The sequence below is a fragment of the Rattus norvegicus genome, chromosome 2, assembly GCF_021556685.1.
Source record: "Rattus norvegicus strain SHRSP/BbbUtx chromosome 2, alternate assembly SHRSP_T2T, whole genome shotgun sequence".
In the NCBI taxonomy this organism is placed as follows: domain Eukaryota; kingdom Metazoa; phylum Chordata; class Mammalia; order Rodentia; family Muridae; genus Rattus; species Rattus norvegicus.
In genome coordinates, this window is record NC_141535.1 from 188,746,155 (window position 1) to 188,767,521 (window position 21,367).

A 21,367-nucleotide genomic window follows, 5' to 3' on the forward strand; every position below is an offset into this window, starting at 1 on the left:
TAAAAGGAGAAGAATGAAATCCTGTCATTTGTGCATTAATGGGACCAAAGGACAGTAAATGAAATAAGTCACCACAAAAAGCCACATAGTATATTCCATATCCAGAAGTTAAAACAGTTGATTTCTGTAGAAATGAGAAACACAGCAGTTGTTCCTGGAAGTTATAGAAAGAGAGAGAGAGTAAGGAGAGATATAAGAAAGAAGAACAGTAAATAACAAAATAGAGTGTCACAAGAAGGTGAGTTCTGATATGCAACAGCATTTGAAGATAACTGAAGTTACAATTTATCACACATTTAGAAGAGTTCAAAACTTCCCGATTGCATGAAATGAGGTGTTTAAGGAGAAGAAAAACATTGGCCTGATTTGATCATCGCATATTGTGCACACATAGAGTTATCCTGCAACACATAGAGGGCTATGTAAGCTGTATACTATGTGTCAATTAAAGTAAAACTCCGTAAAGGTTAATTGAAGGGTTATTAGTAACTTCTCCGTTCTCTGCAAGTGAACACTTAGCATCCGGGGGTTCATCTTGCATTTTACAAACCTTCTACTTCTTACAAACGTTTTGAGACATGAAGGTGTTAAGCGGGTTTGTCAGAGCAAAGCTGGAGTGCTGGTGAACACCCATGTCTGCCCAGCTTCAGAAATGTACAACCCATGCATTGTGCTAGCATCCTGTCCTTGACTGAGTTAGCGACAACAGACCCTGAGTGTAGAATTCTTCCTCTACATAACATACATTGTTTAAATGCTGTGTCTGTCTCAAAGCCACCTGTGAGCTTGCACCTGCGTTCATAGACTATTGCCAATAGTAGTCTTCTCATTCACTACATATGCCCTATAAACAAGGATCCCCAGATGAGGACAAAAAACCAAGCTGAACCTTTCTAGCAGCTGAAGCTGGGGTGCGCTCTCAGTGCCTTACAATGGGGACAAGAGTGTATGGCTTCTTTCTCCAACATTCTTGGAAACTACATAACAATAGACTTGCTAAGGCAAGTATAAAGATTTTGAATGGTTTTCCTCTTTCAAAAGTTCAAAAATCACCCAATTATCATTAGCTGCTAAGTGTCTTAATTCTCACTAGCTAACTACAAGGTCTGGTGTGGGCAAGACTTTTGGTGTTATCATGTGTATAGGAAAGATGGATGGAGGAGTGTATGGAGAGTGATTTGCATCCTGGACCTGGTGGTTCTGAGTTAGCATCAGGACCAGTGTATCACCTTCTGTCCAGCCTCTCATCTGTGGCTTTTTCATGCAAACACTGCTCTTCCCAACCTCTGTTCTTCCACATGCATTTTAGACATCAAATGACTCATGCGGAGGAGCACAGCTTGATGAATTGCATATAAATGTAACTAAAACATACGGATTACATTTCCTTTAAAAACACATGGGCTTAAAAATTAGAGGGGAAAGTGCTTGGCCAATGTTTTTTGGTTTCACAGAACACAAAACATTTGTGGAATACTTTGGAGTTACAGAGGTTGCCAAACCTCAAACCAAAACACGTTCAGGTTTGTCGATCTCAATCCATCCCAGCACAATCCAGAGGCTGGAGAAGGGGGAAGAGGAAAGATGCAACCACCCACTGTATGCTTGACTTGTACCTTGGGCAGTGTTCCTGGGCCTCTGAGGCTCACACACTGAATCCCATCAGAGTGAGGCCCAGGCCATAGATTTCCTCTGAAATAAACAGCGTAGTACAGAACAAGAGCTGAACTCTAGCTGCCATTCTTAGCTATAGATATATATGGGCTCCTGGTGTATAGAATTGTTCTTTTGTCCTTTTTTTCCTATGAGATCCAGTGGCTGATCTAAAGGCTGGGTCTGGAAGGAGGATCCACCAGGATCTGCTTGCATCTACAGTGTAGTCTCAGACTTCCTGTTGGGTGCTAAGCCTAGCAGAGGAGGTCTATAAAGTTGGGAGTCAGCTTCTTTTAGGGAAGTTCTGACCCTTTATTCAACCCCACATTTGTGCCATAATCTCCAGACAATCTTACCAGCTACTACATTGGTATTTTGGTCTTCATTGTGTTAGATTGCTGTGTCATTCTCTTGATTGAGTCAGCAATCCAGAACTGTATTTTTCCAAGTTTATCCTCTTACATATTCCTTCTCTCACAGTGCCGGTGTACAGAGTCAATTGAAAACTGATCACTAGTTGCGAAACCACATTGATGAGTGAGAGATAGATTAAAAAGAAATAATAAGAAATTAATTAAATAGAACAGTAAGAAAGGCTCATTCCAACAAGTGGCAAATGAAGGAGACCAGAAACCAAGGGCCAGGTTTGAATGCACAAGGAGAGAGAAGAAGGATTGAGTTTGTGATTAGTTAGAAAAACTAAGGGCCATTTGGATGCAAATCTGAGCCTGCTGACTTCTGTCAGATTCTCATTTGACAGAATTGTTGCTTCGACCCACATGTCCAAGGGGCCATGTGATCTGCTGCAGAGACCAGGCATCCCTGTGCTTCCTAGATTCCTGGAGAAGGATACCAACAAGTTTTCAATGTTTGTAAGAGACACGGAGAAGTTCTCAGAGGCAGAGCTAAAGCAGATTGAGGTTTGGTTGAACAAGGTCACTTGGCAACGAACCGAGAAGTAAATTATGCCTACTGGGAAGCATGAAGCATAGGCAAGAAATGGGTCATGAAGCTGAAGACAAAAGGGACACTTTTCAAGAGGTCAGAAGTAGCCTTGGGAGATTCATCTTCCCTCAAGAGTCCTTGTTGCTCAGCTAGAGGGAAAGACTACTGTACAGATGTTGCCTGGAAATGGAGGAGCCATGGCAATGGAGGAAAAGAGAGCTCTATGGGTCTCCCAAGCCACATCTGATGTGAAACCCTTGTCTCTTAGATGTGGCTGCTAAGTCTTTCTTGGGAAATTTTATGGAATTCCCAAATACTTCCTCAGAAACAAACATACGCATAAACAAGAAAGGATTAAAATAGGATCTGCATGAGAACCAAAGAGTTCTTCTCAAAGTTTTCTCAAACATACTACACAGTGACAGCCTGTCTTCTTCCCCATGGTACCCTTCCTTCTGCCTTTAGCCTTAGATTTGATCTTTATACCCAGTTCCACTGTATCTATAACAACTGAAAGTCAAGATTTCCTCTACCTTTGTCTAGCTGACACGGCATTCTAGAAGCTACAGCTGATGGTGCCAAGTCAGGTCCCTGTTAGATTGACACTTCTTTAGCCATTGAAGTTATGCAGTATTTTAGGAGCATATGTCCTTTTTATGGAGTCCATCTTTGGAGTATTGAGTCTGGGCACATGAACCTGAAACTCAAGAGTAGTCAGAGAGTGGTCATCTGTCATGGAGGCTGATTTATATATGGATGTAGGTTTTTTTTATTAAAGCAGACTTTTTTCTCATAAGACCTGCAGAAACACATGAAGTACAAAAGGAATTCTGGGTCTGTTCATTGTGCCGAGCTAGCAGTATGTGTGCTGTGGGTGTGGCTGGTGGAAGTCTTTCATATAGTTTGTTCCTATGTACACACTATTTCAGGAGGTAACAGGTATTACATCATGAGAGGGGATAAATTCACATTTTGAAAAGGGATATTCAGTGATGTCACTACTTAAACAAGGGGAAGAAAATTTTCTTGAGTGGTGGTAGAGAAAATATTTGAGAACAAAAATGTTACTAAAACCTACTCTCAGCAGCTACTATCCCAAGGCCGTGCCTAAGGAATGAGGAATTGCTCTCCTGAGTTTTAGACAGGAGGTCTCCCCTGGTCCAGGCCCACAATGCTTAGTAGGAAGAGGTGTGTATAGTGAGGAGTTTCCCAATTAACTGGATGGAGAGACAAAGAGAAGTCAGCTATACATTAACCCCCAGGCCAACGCATCTTTGCTTAGATCTAAAATGACTTTCCTTGGAGAGTTGGGAGGAAAATACCAGTAGATGTACTTCATCTGACATCTGGTAATAGAGTGCTCTGTCAGATACAATTAATTCAAATCCTGCTTGCATCTGTATCCATCTATTAAGTCAAACAGAAGAAATGGCTGTTTACAGATTAAAAGGACAAAGCACCAGTGCTTTGTACAATTCAATCTAATAGTTATTTCTAGGTACTCAAGTTATAAGTTTAAAATAACAGTAATAATTATTTCATATATGAATTGAAGTCCAAGTTGTCTATTTTTACTTCAGAGTTGAGGTTCCCTCACAGAGCTTCCCTTTACGCTGATGGCAAATCTGAATCTTGAGCTACTGGCTTCAGAATATGCAGACCCAGCCTGTCACAGCATCCAGAGAATGACTTCACTGTCCTCTGAAGGCACAGTTGGCCAACCTTGCTTCCACCTCTTCTGGCTCCCCATTGCTCATGAGACTCAAGTAGCAAGCTTAGAGCCAATGAGTTGACCACTTGCCTCTTCTCAACTATCACTACATCCCAAGTGTCCCCCTCAAGCTCAACCGCTGTGTTTTCATTTGTCCCCCCCTAGGGCCATTGGCTGCAGTTTCTCAGCTAACCTCATCCTGCTCTTTCCTGGCAGTTTCACAGACTCTGTAGATTTTTGCATACCTTCTTGTTATCCCTGGCATGGGTGACTTCTGCCATTCAGCGGGTCTATGGAAGCAATCAGTGTTGGACTTCTCAGGGACTGTTGTATTTGTCGTTCAAGGTAGCTGGCCCTGTATTAGAGTTTGGAATCCTCCTCCTCCTATTGGCAGTTGTATTCCTCCTAGTCATCCAAGCCATGGCTGTTTGTTTAGCCAGGACTTAATGCTCTTCTCTGCCTTATTATTTGTTCTCCCTCCCTTCTCATGAGCTGTTTCCACCACTGTCCTCTTGGCCATATGGATTTGCCAGAGAATGTTGGCAATTGTTTTATCATCTATGGCTTCTGCCCAAGGATGGTGTCATTGAACGCAGTGACATCTTTTTAATGACTAGTATATTGGAGTCTGAAACATCTGCAAGATAATGAGGCCTATAGGGGCTGAGGGGCACGCTTGTGGTTCTCTGATGAGAAAACGAGAAATGGAATTAGGTAACATGGAGCTCCTTCGGCATTTTATCCAGAGCCAGAGGACTAATAGAGCTATGAATTCCAGGGAAGTAAGGCTGTATCTGCTAGACCAAGCTGCAACTTGAGCAGAATTTCTTTTGCTTGAATTGGAACAATGACGACCAACTTCTCATCTCACTCTCACTTGCCTTGATAAACTTCGTTTTCAATCAAGCTGTGTTTATTAAGTCTCAATTATTATAACACAATCCAGAGTTCCCTATCCTATAATTATGGAGACTATAATTATGAAAAAGTTCCGTACTTTGGCCAAAGTTGCCTTAGTTAAAAGCCAGAGTATCTTTTTAGAGTCTAAGCTCTTAACTAAAGAATTCATCTGTTCCTTGTGTGACTTTCATTGTACCAAAGCCACAGTATTCAGTCAAATATACAGGAACTTAATGCTTTAGTTAGCCTGTTTAGTATTGTTACAAATTTTATTATTCATGAGACATTGAACTGATATCATAGCTTATCCAAAGAAATGTAGTGGGGACCACTAGGTGATGAACAATTTAAATCAATTCCAAACACATTTCCATTGATTCCTTCTATTTCCATACTGGTGAAGGAGGCTTATTGATAGCAGCTTCTTTATTGTGTAGATATAATTGTTATACCCTGTGAAGCCAAAATTTGCATGATGGGTTTTTGTTTAATCAATTTGTAGGCTTCTATCTGTGGTCCTTTAGATCATGACAACAGAAAATATCTTAAGCAACTGGAGGTTGGAGCTGATTCCACAAAGTAATGAAAGAGAGGGAAGGGTGAAAGGTTTGACCTTGCCTCCAGAGAACAGGGATAGATTAAGGACTTTGAGACATGGTAATTAGATCTGGACTGGATGTCCATTGTACACACTTTCATCAGACACAGAGCTTCCGTGTTAAGTACCCAGAGCATCCCTTTGCTTCCACATTGCTAAGTCTTTGCACATACTGTTGACCCTGCCACAAAAGCTACCACTTGTCCTTAGTAGAAGATTGCTAGAGTGTTGTTTAATAGATGAGGTTATAGATGACGTTTTGTAGAATCTTCCTTTAGTTTTCTAGGTATATTAAATACTTCTTGCTCTATGCTTCATAGCACTTATTACATATCTCCAGTATATCATACATTCCACCAATTAATTCATTTTATAGTGCAATTATTTTTTTATACTGTTTTCACTTTTTAACTGAAGAAGACACTACTTAAGGCCAACAACCTTGTGCCTTTTTTGCCTTTACATCTCCTAAGTTCTTTCTTTGTCTGACTACTCCTTTCTATTTTCAAAATTCCTGTTCCCTTAGAAAAGATTTAGCTGTGGACTTTCTTCTGTTGAGAGGGGACCACTGGCCACATCAACCTGTTGCATGTGCTCTCTTCATGGTAGTCTTAGTACATAGTATAGGAAGAAGTTAAGTGGGTGAAGAGAAAGAGAAAATAAACAGACAATAATGATGAAGAGGATCGGGATAATGTGAGAACTGCACACGGTGATACCCAAATCAGACATTTTAATAATTGTTATCACAATTTATTTGGGGGACTTCAAAAGAAGTATTTTTTAAATGCAGTTGGAAGGGTATTCCTTCACAATCTGGTTACGATTCCAGAGCAGTTGATCTGGAGGCATCATTAGTTTGTGAAGGAGCTCTTTGGCTAGCTCTGCCTCCTTCCTCTTCTCCTCCAGCACATTTTTTGGCTCAGCCAAGACAAAAGAGAAGCATCTTGGAAACCAGAGAGGAAGTTACAGCCAAAAGACCAAACAAAGGGGGTTTAGATATGGCCTCTGTTGTCACTGGACTAACGAGGAAAAGTCAGCAAGAGGGAACAACTGCCAGCTTGACTGTTTCTGATTGGAAACTCCAGAGACGACGCTAGGTCTCTGCTGTGCCCATAGCCCACAGAGGCCCGCCATGTGGAACGTGTTAACCAGACACTGCGGCTTCTCGCATCTGTGAAACAATGATCCATTTTGTAAATATTGGAGATAAAATTTTATAAAATGACACAATGGTTAGCCCAATATACCTTGTGTAGACATCTAGTAGATGAAGATCTTAATAGGTCGTTGACAAACATTCTTGTAGAAGGCGAAGGGTAGAAATGCCTGGACTCTGCTAGAACACTCAGGCTCAGTGAAAGGTCAGAAGTCCTAAATCTAGGACAAAAGAAGCAGGGGGAAACCTGAAACCGAGATGAGACCTAGATCAATAAAAGCACAATCCCAATCAGACAGAATAAAAAGCCCTAATCTCCGGCACTAGAGGACTCTTTCTGTCTTCAGAGATTTTATTTTTATGCCAAGTTGATTTTTAAAAAAATATTAAGCTTAGAAAAGAGAGCTGATACTAGCTGAAATTTGTGGAATAGTTCTACTACTTAGTTAACTCAACATGTATCAGTTGAGAAAATGGAAATTGTTAAAGTTATGAAACAGTGACACCTGTTCGTTAATTCAGTAATATAAATTGAGACATGCTGTGTGTGCAACAAGTATTTTCCTAGGCACTTGGGCAAAGGCAGACATTGGCTCTAAATTCCTTGAAATATATACAAGTTAGCTATAGAAAGAAGGGGATTATTAAATGGTGCCATGGCCCTATACTACATTATGAGATACAGTGCTAGTAATTTCTAGCACTTAGATCTAATCAGTGAAGCTGGACAGAGTTTGAGACAAAATATAAGGCATATAACAAATAAACAGGATTAAATTTTTCTAAAAAGAGAAGCATCCAGACTCTATTAAAAGACTAAATAATATAAATGCAAGAGATTTCTATCATTCTACACAGGAGAATATATATTAAAGGTTAATTTATACTTTTCTTATATAGTAAAAATATAATTATTGAACTGTGAAAGGTATAGTCCAATAATAAGACTATAATGTGACTAGTCCAATTATGTGACTAGTAATGTGATAATTTTTTGCCACTGATCTTGGGGGTGGGATACAAATGCTATCACTACACCTTTGCCTTGAGAAAACCCCTGTTGTGTGAACTTCTGGATATGTCTATGGAAGGCATGCTGTATTTTTAGACTAAGGAAGGTGAAAGGAGGAGATGTGGAAGAAGGATGCTTAGTGGGCAACGTATGAGCGTTTCATCATTTCACTGCAGGATGAAAATAATTACATCAGAGATTTCAGCCAAATGTCAGACGTAGTTTAATAACAGATCTAACAAAAACTCAGAATATCTTCTCAAGAAATTCTAGCATCAACAGAGGCTAGATAATCATTGAAGAAAATGCCAGAAGAGACAGAATACCCAACATCTATAAATCTTGTATTTTAAATATATTATTCCATCACTGTTTTTATTATGTTATATTTGATAGCTGATACATAGTTATTATTTTAGAGTCAACTACTTATAAAGTAATTCATACCATAACATAATATTTTGAAATAGTATTATGGAAAAGAATCCAAACCCATTTCTACTTACTCAATAAATAGAATTAACAGGAAAATAGGCATTATGCTATAGTACTATTGAAATTTCGCAGTTTGCTAGCACTTTTTTATGGAATGAGAAAGGGTTGCTCTTCGTCCTTGTGCTAGCTTTTGTCCTTATGACATACACTTGTCCCTGAAAAACATGGACTGGAAGGTGGAACAATAAACCCTTGCCATCTGCCGTGACCTCCTGTGCCATTAAAGGGAATCCTAGGTTTTTCTGGTGGGCTGCCAACATTCCAGGACAAAGCAGTCAGATCTAAGCTGGGCCTATCTGTTTCTTCTATCCGCCCAGGCTCAGCATGGTTTTATCTGACTATCCCCTTATTATTCTGAACTCCCTTTAATTGCCTGAGCTCTTTCTATCCACAAATAGTTCCACGAACTACATTCAGGACCCATGTAGGGTGATGGTAGAGATACTGTCTATTCCTGCCTCTCACAGATTAACAGCTAATAAACACCATGCACTGCTTTCTCCTGTGAACTTCTTCTTAAAATACAGAGTTTGGTTTGCCAGCGTTCGTGTATTTAAAGCCTCCAAGATCCAGGAAAGACTTTAGAAAGTGAAGTGTGTGACTAAAGCTGATTCAGAAAGCAAATTTTCCAACACAAGGAGACGATCAGTGTGTGTGTGTCTCATCTGAGAAGATTGCAGGGGGGGGGGGTCATCACCAGTTAAAGGGAGAAGGTATTTGTTCTCCCTTAAAATAAAACCTCTCACTTTGTTCTTGGTATGTAACAGAGCTGAACAAGTGAAGTACTCAGGTAGAAGGTCAGAGAGCATACTTTTTTTTCCAGGGGGAAAGACCTGTCTCCTCCTAAGAGGCATATTAGGCCCTTTGTGGTGACTTCACAATGAAGAAACATATACCATTGTGGTTCCCCATTCTTCTACCCCCACCTACCGCAGTCCCTGGGTTTCTTTCCTGACACAGGAGAAACAGTTTTGAAATAAATACTCAAAAAGCTCTACTCAAAGCTTTCAGCAGAGCTCCAAGCATTGTTCTGTTTTGAGGATGTTGTGTATCATCAACAATATTCTGGTAGTCATCTGGCAATGACTTCAGCACTTCCTACAAGGAAGTAGTTGAATGGTAAAGAAACCATGTGTGTACATTCCAATCTACAGGTTGTATAACATGAGCACAACAGAAGCTGTGAATAAATGTATCTTAAAATACTAGACATTTTCTAAAGTCTGACACTTTATGGTTTTTAATGACCACTTACTAAGCTACAAACGAAGACAAAGTATTTGGAGATATGGACTGTTCTTTTTGCCCATTGCATAGTTTTCCTTTTCCTTTGGGTAGATATTTTTTGCTACAATAAAAAACTTGAGTGTATTTGTTTACTCCCCTTTATTTCTGGTGCCCTACTTTTCTCTGTTGACTTAAGAGAACTTTGGAGTCACCTCAGCTTGACAGCTTCATTGAGCCTTCACACTCTCGGGATGTGGGGTTGGCTCTGGGACAGGATGTATCAGCCATGATGAGGTAATGGTGGTGGCATGAGAAGCAGTCAGTGTCACTCTTTGCTCAGCTGTACTCATGGTACCCTTGACCTTAAGTACACTTTATTATCATGCTCACTGAACCTCTTAGGAAGGAAAGTCAGCATTCAACTTCATCATGGTTAAGGACTTTCTTGTGAATGATCTGAATTAGTTTCCTCTCTCCTTCTCCACCAATGTAGCAGCATCCAGAACCTGTACTTTCCCAGGCTGACTTCCCTCAGTGCCTATAGTATGCCTCTCAACAGACAACACACCTGTCATCCTTTAATGTCAGTGACATTTTGGAATTAGCTACAAGTTGATTTTCTGTCTCTTTTGATTCCAGAACTGGACTTGAAGCCATCATGGAGACTTATGCATTCTGGAGACCTCCTGTGCGCACACTGACCTTTGAGGACTTCACTACCATGCAAAAGCAGCAAGGTAAAGCTTTGGGCAAGGCCTCTGCTCTGTAGACAGCAGTGGATGGGGAAGCTGAATTGAGTGTGGCACAGGGACTGTAAGCCAACACAGTGATTATACCAATTCTCTGGGAACAAAGAACTTGCGGCTCCACGAATGATAAAGGCACCACCAGTTCTGCAAATTAGCTGGACCTAGAGTCAGCGTGTCATTTACATTCAGAATTCTTTGCTAAAGCCATAGATTTCTGTGACATTTCCTTTCCTCTGCTAGTGATAACATACCACAATCAAAAGAAACTTCAGGAACACAATAGTTCATTTTGGCTTATGGTTCTAGGGGACTGGAGTCCATAAGAGCAGAGAAGTCATGGCACGTGGGAGAGATCAAGAAGTGAGAAATCATATCTCAACCACACACAGGAAGCAGAGGTGTATTGCAGACAGAGGGGCAAGGCTATAAACCCTCAAAGCTGGATTCCAGTGATGTATGCCTTCCAAGTCTTTACCTCTGGAAGGTTCCACAATCTCTCTAAGCAATACCACCAACTAGGGACCATCTGTCAACATATGTGAGCCTATGGGAAATACTTTTCATTTAAACCACCATGCATCATTGGTTCCTTCTTTCCTTTCCTCCTTCTTTCCTTCCTTCCTTCTAAATGACATCTATAGCCCAATAGGTACAATTCCATTACAATGACTGTAATGGGACCACTGTGATTACTCTACTCTAAGCACGCACACAGGCCTTGCTGTTTAAAGAGACCATCATAATGTATTCATGTACTCTTTACGGAAATCTCATCATTTTTCTTTTTTCCTAGTCTTTTAGTGACAAAAGCTCTGATTTTCAGTGGGATGAAATGAGGTCTCACATTGAGAAGGAGGCTGTTTCAAGTCCATCAGAGCTCTACGACATGTCACCTTGATATTTATTTATGTATGTATGTATGTATGTATGTATGTATGTATGTATGTATGTATGTATTTTTGGCCTGTTTGAAACTATCACAGCCTTGTCACATTGTGGGTTAAGTGGACTTTGCCCACTTTGTGGTTTTTCTAATCTTTCCTCTCTTGTAGCTCAGGTTGAAAAACTTCGGTGAGGTGTACAGAAGGATCACAGGATTTGAACCTACTGTCAGTCCAGTCATATTCTGAGGCCCAATCATCTAGGTTTTTGAGTGAAAGTTTCTCAGAGTGTAGACTGGCTTATATTTCCTTCTGCAGTATTCTCCTTCCCAAAGTGACTCTGGGCATGATGTTCAGATTTATGTTCCTTCTGTTCCAGTAAATACTCATCATTAGACAGAAGCCTAATTTTTAAATTTCTGTTTATTTAGGAGGCCATTCTAGGACTTTATAATATCTGACACCACTTACTATTCTCACAGGGAGTAGCTAATGCTTTGCACGCTGATTTTGATTTGTGACCAACATAGCTGAAATATTTTGAGTTTTAAAGATGGATATAATTAAAACATAGACTCATATGCGCCTTGTGGTACAGCTGTTTGCAGGGCTGGGCCATGAGGATCACAAATATAAAAACTGGGTACAGAGTAAGTTCAAGCACAGCGTCTACTCTATTCGTCCCATTTTGCTTTTGTTGCCATGATACAACACCAACCAGAAGGAACTTGGGGAGGAAAAGGGCTTATTTACTGGTAGGTTGCACGACCATCAGGGAGGAAAGCCAAGGTAGGGAGTAACTCAAGGCAGGAACTAGAGGCAGGAATGGAGGTAGAGACCATCAACATTGCTAACTGGCTCACACAGAGGCTCAAGTTCAGTTTTTTTTCTTATACAATTCAGGACCACCTGTCCAGGGGTGGCCATGTCAATAATTAATCAAGAAAATGCTCGACTGCAGGTCCACGGGCCAATCTGATAGAGGCAATTCCTCAGCTGAGGGTCTCTCTTCCCAGGTGACTTGAATTTGTGTCAAGTTGGCAAAAATTATCATATCTCTCGGTCTCTGTCTCTGTCTCTGTCTCTCTTCTCTCTCTGTCTCTCTCTCTCTCTCTCTCACACACACACACACACACACACACACACACACAAGTAAAATGGGAGCTATGAATTTAATTAAGGTGTGGAGCATTTCTATAAGGTGCTTGAGGACTTAGCTTCAATTCCTAGTCCTGCATAGACTCCAGTTACACAATTTGAATTAGGTTCTTACCATTACTTCCTAGAGTTGGGACCCTCATGAGTTTCTCAGTCTTCTTGCCACTCAGGTTTTCTTTCTGTATGCTATGGAAAAACATACTCTATTCCAATAAATATTAAAGGAGATGGATATTTAAAATCCTAACAAACTCTCAGTACAGAGTAGATGTCACGCCTTTACAATCACTGTCTCCCTGACTGCCCACTCCTTTTGTACAAGGATGAATGTGAATGTGAACCATGGGTTTTTCTGATGACTAAGTATTTGAGACATGATTAGCAATAAGTCTTGACCAGGACTCTGTCAGAGTAAGCAAACCAGCTTTTTCTTCTCATTCTTCCATGGTCCGACCACATCATGATGGTCTGTTCAGATTTTGAATCCATCCACAGATTAAATAACTGACTTGGTCAAAACAGCATGACCTTTGGGCCAAGAAACAAACTCACAGAGACCTGAAAATGTGCTCTACTAATCTAGAGTGTTTCAGTTCAATCAACTTGACAGTTCAGTTTGCCCATCACATTTGGGGAAGGTGATTAAGGCCATATAAACAGAAAACTAAGAATCTGGGTCTGTTATAACCAAATATAATGCGATCCTGTCGTTCTCTGATGGGTGTTTTAAATAAAAATTCTGCCTTGGTTTCCCCATACATACACTGTATCTTTATGACAAAACTGAACTTTTACGATCAGTAATCCAAGTGATTTGAGAGCTGTTGTGCTGAAAGGAATGATTCCAGTTGTACCCCACTTAATATTTTGTCTTTTTCTGTGGAAACATGGACCTAGCATTTGACAAGCCTGCTTTCTGCTCATGGGCTAGCAGACATCGTTGTAGATTTCAACACCATTGGCTGTTTCAGCGTTGGTCAGGCAATTAGAACAGTAGAATTATGGACAGTCCCTGTTGGTGACTGGCTCTTCATTCATTTGAGTGTAGTTAGAAGCTGGCCAGTGAGAGAGATTATATACTTGACCTGTCATATGAATAACACATTGAAGGACTGGAGAGAAGGCTCAACAGATAAGAACATATACTGCTCTTGCAGAGGATCTAAGCTTGGTTCCCAGCACCATGCCATGTGGCTCACAACTGTCTATGACCCCAGCTCTGGGAGACCTGACTGATTTCAATAGCACTTGCACTCATGCAAACACATACCCTACTCCACATATACACATAAAAACAAAGTATTAAAGATATTGAGAAACTAGGTCATTGAAAGTTAATGTTTGAATTGTGAAGTCATTGCAGTGATTCAAAGATGACTAATTTACACAGATCCTGATGAGCAGGGGAATGATGCAAGTTCCCTTGCACAAAATTATTAAAAAATATTGCATACAACTACTTTTAGGTTATGTGTATAGGTATATGTGAAACAAGACACATTTTCGTATTTTGAAGTTAGGGTTCTAGCCTTAGAATGTCTCAGAGGTATATATAAATATTCTAAAAATATAAAAAAACCTATAAATTCAGGAAACTTCTAGTTTCAATAATCTCAGATCAAAGATACTCAATTTGTAATGGATAACATATCATACTTATACTTCCTAAAGCAATGGTTCTCAACCTTCCTGATGCAGCAGCCCCTTAATAGAGTTCTTCATGTTGTGCTGGTATCATTCATGAAATTATTTTGTTGTTATTCATAGATGTAATTTTCCTACAGTTATGAATCATATATAATATAAATATCTGATATGCAGGATACCTGATATATGACCCCTGTAAAAGGGTCCTTCGACCTCCAAATGAGTTGCAACCCACAGTTTGATAACAATTGTCCTAAAGTCTGGACATAAGAGCCTCTCCTGAGAGAAGGGTACCACACACTTGACATCAAGGGTGTTTTTCCTGGACCCATCCTCACAGCCTATCACTCATGTCTTGAATCTATTCACATCTCTACTCTCCCATGCCGCCTCCTGACTTTGATCCATCATCATTTTTACCTGGATGATTATGACGTCCTCCAAAGCCTCTCTATTCTGCTCCAACATTCTGCACAGGGTTCTGGTCAGTGTTTCAAAATACACACCTACTCATACCAACTTTATACCCCAACTTGCTTAAAATTGTTCAGTGGCCATGATTTATTTTTGTTCTGTTAACATACAGACCTCTGAAGTAGAGATAATAACCACGAGGATTAGATAAATTGGTACCTTAAGATAAGCTACTTAGAAAATCACCTAGGATTTACTAAGTAATCAAGGATGTTTCCTGTAGTTCCCTAGAGTGGGATAAGATATTGTTCCCTATAGTTCCCTATAGTGGGATAGGATGTCCTCTATCCTACTTCCCTTCTACCCTGCACCAGGCTCACCTCCATCATTTTTTTTCAGACATGCTGTACTCTTTCCTGTCACATGCTGTTTGCCTGTCTAGAGGGCTCATGTTTACTCACTTGCTTACTGAGAACTACCCCTTTCTGAAATCTCAGCTCAAGCAGCACTGCCTTGAGGGATTTTCTCTGCCATTCTTAGCAAGCTGGTCTTTTAGGGTATCCCCCTTGTTGGTTTCATTCTTTGTTTAATATCATTCACTGCTCTTTTTCTCAGCACTACCCCCTTAATGATAAAATTCTTGGGTCCAGGCACAATATCCAATTCACATTTGAAGCTCAAATAGGGATGGAATGAGCACAACTAATATAGCAGTGAGTGCTATAGTAGGGGAATATTGTTACTGTGCTCGGCAGGGACTCACTAGCTTTATGCTTAAAGTTGAAGGGAAAGGAGATTAGTGTGAAACAGAAATAATTAACAGTTGGTGAGGAAAGAATGGTGAAAAGCTGATTGATAGGTAAGATAGAATTAAAGTCCAGGTGTCCCATGACACTGGGGGGAGACGAGAAAAATGGTAATGTACTCTATATTTCTTTTTTTCTTTAATTTTTATTAAATTGGGTATTTCTTATTTACATTTCAAATGTTATTCCCTTTCCCCGGATTAATGTCCATCAGCCCACTAACCCCTCCCTCTCCCCTTCTATATGGGTGTTCCCCTCCCCATCCTCCCCCCATTACCCGTACCCACAACAATCCCCTACACCGGGTGTCCAACCTTGGTAGGACCAAGGGCTTCCCCTTCCACTGGTGCCCCAACAAGGCTATTCACTGCTACCTATGTAGTTGGAGCCCAGGATCAGTCCATCAGTCTTTGTCCCTGGAAGCTCTGGTTGGTTGGCATTGTTGTTCTTATGGGGTAGCAAGCCCCTTCAGCTCCTTCAGACTTTTCTCTAATTCCTCCAACAGGTGTTCCATTCTCGGTCCAGTGCTTTGCTGCTGGCATTCGCCTCTGTATTTGACATGTTTTGGCTGCATCTTTCAGGAGAGATCTATATCCGGTTCCTGTCAGTAACTTCTTAGCTTCATCCATCCATCTTATCTAGTTTTGGTGGATCTATCTATCTATCTATCTATCTATCTATCTATCTATCTATCTATCTATCTATCTATCTATCTATATGCTAAATGTGGAGCAGGCTCTGAACGGCCATTCCTTCAGTTACTGCTCCAATCTTTGCTTCTCTAGCCCCTCCTATGGGTATTCTTGTTCCCCTTTTTAAGAAGGAGTGAAGCATCCCCATTTTGGTCATCCTTCTTGAGTTTCATATAGTCTGTGCATCTTGGGTAATTCAAGCATTTAGGCTAATATTAATTTATCAATGAGTGCATACCATGTGTAGATTTCTGTGATTGGGTTACCTCACTCAGGATGATAATTTCTAGGTCCATCCATTTGCCTATGAATTTCATGAAGTCATTGTTTTTGATAGCTGAGTAATATTCCATTGTGTAGATGTATCACATTTTCTGTATCCATTCCTCTGTTGAAGGGCATCTGGGTTCTTTCCAGCTTTTGGCTATTATAAATAAGGCTGCTATGAACATAGTGGAACATGTGTCTTTGTTGTATGTTGGAGCACTTTATATTTCAAACACTAAAGAGAAGAATTATTCATTTCTTAAACATTGTTTCTTATTTAATATCTTTATATATTTTGATCATATTCTTTCCCCTCCCCCAATCCTTCCAGGTCTTCTCAGTCTCCTTTCCTGTCTAAGTTCATCTTCTCTCTCCTTCACTCTCTTTCACAAAATTCCTTCCCTGCAAAGCCCCAAAAGTCAAAGGAAAAATCAAACCAACAAAACCCAACAAGATAAAAAAATACCAAAACAAAACGAATGTTTGAGGAAATATATATCCTAATCATGATTTAAAAAGTTTACAATATGGAGATGCATCAAAACATAATCCTTATATTGGTGGACTTTAAGAAACAATGCAAAGTGGTCATGCTTGTCTGCAGGGTATTAGCCCAGAAGGAGAATAAGGGCACCACCAGCTCAGGAATCTACGAATCTCATTTAACTCTGGTTTTCCCAAAGTCACCCTATCCAGACCCCGCAATTGTTTACTTCCATTTTGAAATATATCTTCCTTTATATCTTTCAACTATTTGACTGTGCTTCATAAACCAGAATACAGCACCTTGGTAATTGTCAGTCTTTCCTTTGATTCTTCAGATGATTTGCGAGTTTGCAGTTGGTTTTCAGAATCTCTTTCCTGTTGTAACCATTGCATTGATATATGTGTATATGTCTTTACGATGGACTTAGAAGTTTTTTTTTTAAATTTGTTATGTTGTGTGTGTGTGTGTGTGTGTGTGTGTGTGTGTCCATCCACAATTAAGTACCACATCATACATGTAAAGGTCAGAAGACAACTTTCAGAGTCTATCTCCAACTTTCAAGTCTTTTCCTTGCATCACCTATCTCAGATAATTTAATCAGGCTTGGTGGTAAGTGCCTTTACCTGTTGAGCCATCTTGACAACTCTTTTATATATATAGTAGCTGTTTTTATAATCTCCACCTTGCATTTCTTATGTGATATAAATGTGTCCGTATGAAAAGTCCTCCTTTTGAAAACTGCCTGCCTGTATCCAATTGTTTGATTTGTTTCCAATTGTTCAATTTGTATCTAATTGTTTAATTTGATCTCATTGAGGAGAACCAGGGAAGATCAGAAGCGCCTCTGATTGGCTTTTCCACTTAAGAGATTGTATGTTTTGGACTTAAGGCAGATAGCTCACCAGATATTCTTTTAGCAGAGCCAGGTAACTGCCAGGCATCCAGACAGTTCAAATCCTAGTTATTGATAGTCAAGGGTTTCAGTCACAGTTTCCACTCACCAAGGGTCTAGAGACTGTCCCCCAATCATTTTCTTTTTCTTCTTCGGATTTATTCCAATGTTCTCAGACCTTGAGATTCATAGTCAGAGCTTGTAGAATCAGAGACATATATCAATTAGAATATTTATGTAAGTAGAAAAGAATCAAAACAAAACAGCAAATCAAAAGAGCAACTCATTCACTTGTAAAACAGCCAGGATTAGATAGCTTCTTTAGGCAAATCTAAGTCAGGGGCTTAAGCAGATCACCCTGGCTAGAACCTGCCCCATTTCTTTACACTCAGGTTTCCTCCATGGTGACTTCATTCTCAATTGTCCCTGTGGTAGCTTTGAAAAGATTCTTGGCCTTAGATATTTTTGTTTCCTCTCTAAGGGGAAAGGACATATGCTTCTCCTCAAGGGCTTTTACCAAGTCTCACTAACTCTCATTGATTCTAATTGGGTCCCCTCAGAACCAATTACTGTAGTGCTGGGGAAATATGACACCTTGCTTTTCCAGGCCAGGTACTTAGTCTTTTCCTGGAGGTGAAGTGTGAAAGCAGAAGGAAGCAGGGCAGCAGGGGTGAGGGATAGGGTGGGGGTAGGGTGTTCCAGTGGATACATTGTTGCCTTAGGAGAAGCAGATTAAATGCCAGTGGCAACAAGGAAGCCTGAAATGAGCAGGAAAAATGAAGGAGGGAGGCTAAGAAGTGTGTGTGGGTGTGCTCCTAGAGGACAGGGAAAATGGGACCAGGTACAGAATGTGATTGTATGAGGCTGTTTTAGGGCCAGGTACAGAGTGTGATTGGATGAGGCTGTTTGAAGAAGAATAAATTTGGAGCTATACAGGGTTTTACAGTTTATGGAAAAGGATGAATGAGGTTTCCATCTTTCTACAATGTGAACTGTACACTTCCCTCTGGGACTATGATGTTCACATTTACATCATGAGAAAGGTCCTCATCTCAGCTGAGGATAGTATCTCAGTTGCCACGCTCATTAAACTTTACGGCCCATGAGCTTCTTCACTGGGACCAGTTCATGGGCTGCTGATGTTTTACCTCCTACATTGGGAATCAGCTCTCTCCAGGGACAAAAACTCTCAAGTTATAAGGCGAGGAGAGTCAAGTCACTAGAACAAGTAATTACATGGAAACTTATTCTTTACTCATCCAGATGAGGTATTATCTTACTGGTTGAGTGTGTGTGTGTGTGTGTGTGTGTGTGTGTGTGTGTGTGTGTGTCACAACAAAATAAACCCAAAAGGAAGCTATATGTGAAAACCCACATATTACAGTCTGGAAGTGATCAATTTAAAGATGCAAAAGTCAGCAGGTTTGGTATTCAGGATTTTCACGGACACATTTAACTTGTCTTCATGGTCCACAAGTGTATTCTAGGTTATTGTCCTCATATGGGATCACTGCTAAATATGCATTCTTGGTTGTCTTGGCTCTTAGCCTTGAATATTGGCACCAGTTAATGTTGGATGCGCATTTTAATGTGTGCCTCCTCACTTGGGTTCCTGAGTAAAATGGAATGTTAGGGTTCTGAAGTGGTAGAGAGTAATTCTGGGTTACCTGAGAGTATGAAGTTGTTAACGACGACGTTATGTTTGAATCCCCTCTCAGAAGTGGAGTAGCATCCCTGAGGATGATGGGGAAGGCACTGGTGTGCGCATGTCCTACCAGTTCTGCTTTGCTGGATGAGAAGAAAGCAAGGCATAGAACAGCTTGTTTTCTTTGTGGGCTCATTGGGTACGGAGGAAGGATAGACCATTGGAAGAGGAACTGTGGCTCCCCTGGGGACATAGCTCAGGTGGGCCCAGAGCTGTCAATTAGCTCTGTCTTCCATCATCCGCACCATGGAAGTCCTTTTAGCTCGAAACAATGTGGCACATACATCTTGGAACATCATGCTCATTAGTGTGTAGAGAGGCCAAGATGCCCTGCTCGCTCTGGACAGGAGCCAACACATGTGAGCCATCTTTGTTGGAGTGGACATTCTTCAAGTTCTCTTTTTCTCATTCTTTACTCCTTCTCTCAGGAAAGAGCTTGTTTTCTGTCTAGATGCCAAAATAGGATTACTTTGTAATTTCTTAAAACATCCCCAGAAAGGTAGATGTTAGAAATCCCACTTACGTATCTATGGAGCCCAAAACAGAGAGACTGATTTATTAAAGTCCTATTGTAAGATAGCAAGGGATTGGAACCAGATTTGTTCAGGTCTACCGTCCACAATTTGTCCATTAAGCAAACCCATATGAAGATGCTCAGAGAACCCATGACCTTGCATGGACAAAGGAGATGTGGTGAACAAGCAAGGCAAGCTTTGCTTTGAGTGGCAGCCCTTATCAGCCCAGCCTGGCTTCCCACACTGCTCTGGTGCTTTTTGTGAGGAGAGGTCTCTGCTTCATCAAGTGTGGACATGAATGAAGGCTGCCTCCTTAAGCTTGTTTGCACTTGACTGGCACTCCCAATCTCTTAACATGTGACAAGCTATTAGATCATAAGGGGACGAAGACTTCGCAGCATCTAGGTTAGCATTTTGAAAATGCTCTTTCCATGTGGACTGAGAACTAGTTGTTAACTGTTTTGAGTACTTTAAGTGTACAACAATGTTACTTTAAAGTGGATGGAAGCGATGTGACCCTTTTTTGGATGGGCTTGCCCTCTCCTTCAAACACTAGCTCACGTGGAGTCTCCCACCCCCTGAAGCTCAGCAAGCCACTGAGTCTCATTTCTAGTGACTGCCATTTAAAAGCCAAAGCAAGCTGACTACAAACTTTTTAACATGTGCCTCTCATCTGCTCCGCAGAAAACCCTGTAACTTGTTAATAATTCCCTTCTTCTTCATTTTCTTCTTCTTCTTCTTTTTTTTGTAGTGCAACCAATTGAGCCTTAAATCAGTACCATTTGTTCCATTTTGGGACATCTGAGCAAACCATTTAGAGTTGTAGCAAGCCATCTGCTCCATCATGCACTTCCGGCTGTAGGGCCGAGGCCAGGCCCTGATGACGCTTACCTATAACAGGATAGGACAGTGTGCTGAACAGGTGGGCTCCTCCGGGGCCACACAAACACCAGACCGGGGAGAGCAGGACTAGCTTTCAAAGACAGAAGACTACATTCATATCTCGTAAAAGACAAATCTCTTTACAGTCGGAGTCAAGTTTCACCATTTTTTTTTTTTTTTGTCACAGCACGTAGTTCATGGCATTTAGTGTGGGAAAGCAAGAAAAGATGTAGTATGCTCCAAAGAGAAGAGAATAAATCTCTGAGCTTTCTATAGGATGGAGAGGAAGAGAAAGCTGTGCAGCTACCCAACAGCAGGAAGCATAAAACGGTCCACTTCTGTTTCTGGAACCTTCCCTTCCAGAACTCCCTCGTTATAGTAAAATGATTTTTTTTGGAAAGTATTTGGGGTTGGGTATTCATACTTCCTTTAAGTGTTAGACACAGCTACAGTATGACAATGAGAAAAACGGAGGCTTATGGGTTCAAGCCCTTCCTTCCGCAGCTGCAGAGAACTCAGAGGCAGACTTCACAGTGTTTGGCTGTAAGCTGCAGAGAAGCGTCCCCTACCAT

General features: G+C 40.7%; 1 protein-coding gene across 2 annotated transcripts in view; it reads left to right on the plus strand.

Moving 5' to 3' along the window:
• Nucleotides 1-21,367, plus strand: part of Tbx15 (T-box transcription factor 15) — a 104,964-nt gene that overhangs the window by 79,167 nt on the left and 4,430 nt on the right. For both annotated transcript variants that reach the window (NM_001395075.1, XM_087619918.1), the window contains 1 exon segment: nt 10,340-10,437. In NM_001395075.1, the coding sequence (NP_001382004.1) occupies nt 10,340-10,437 (98 nt within the window).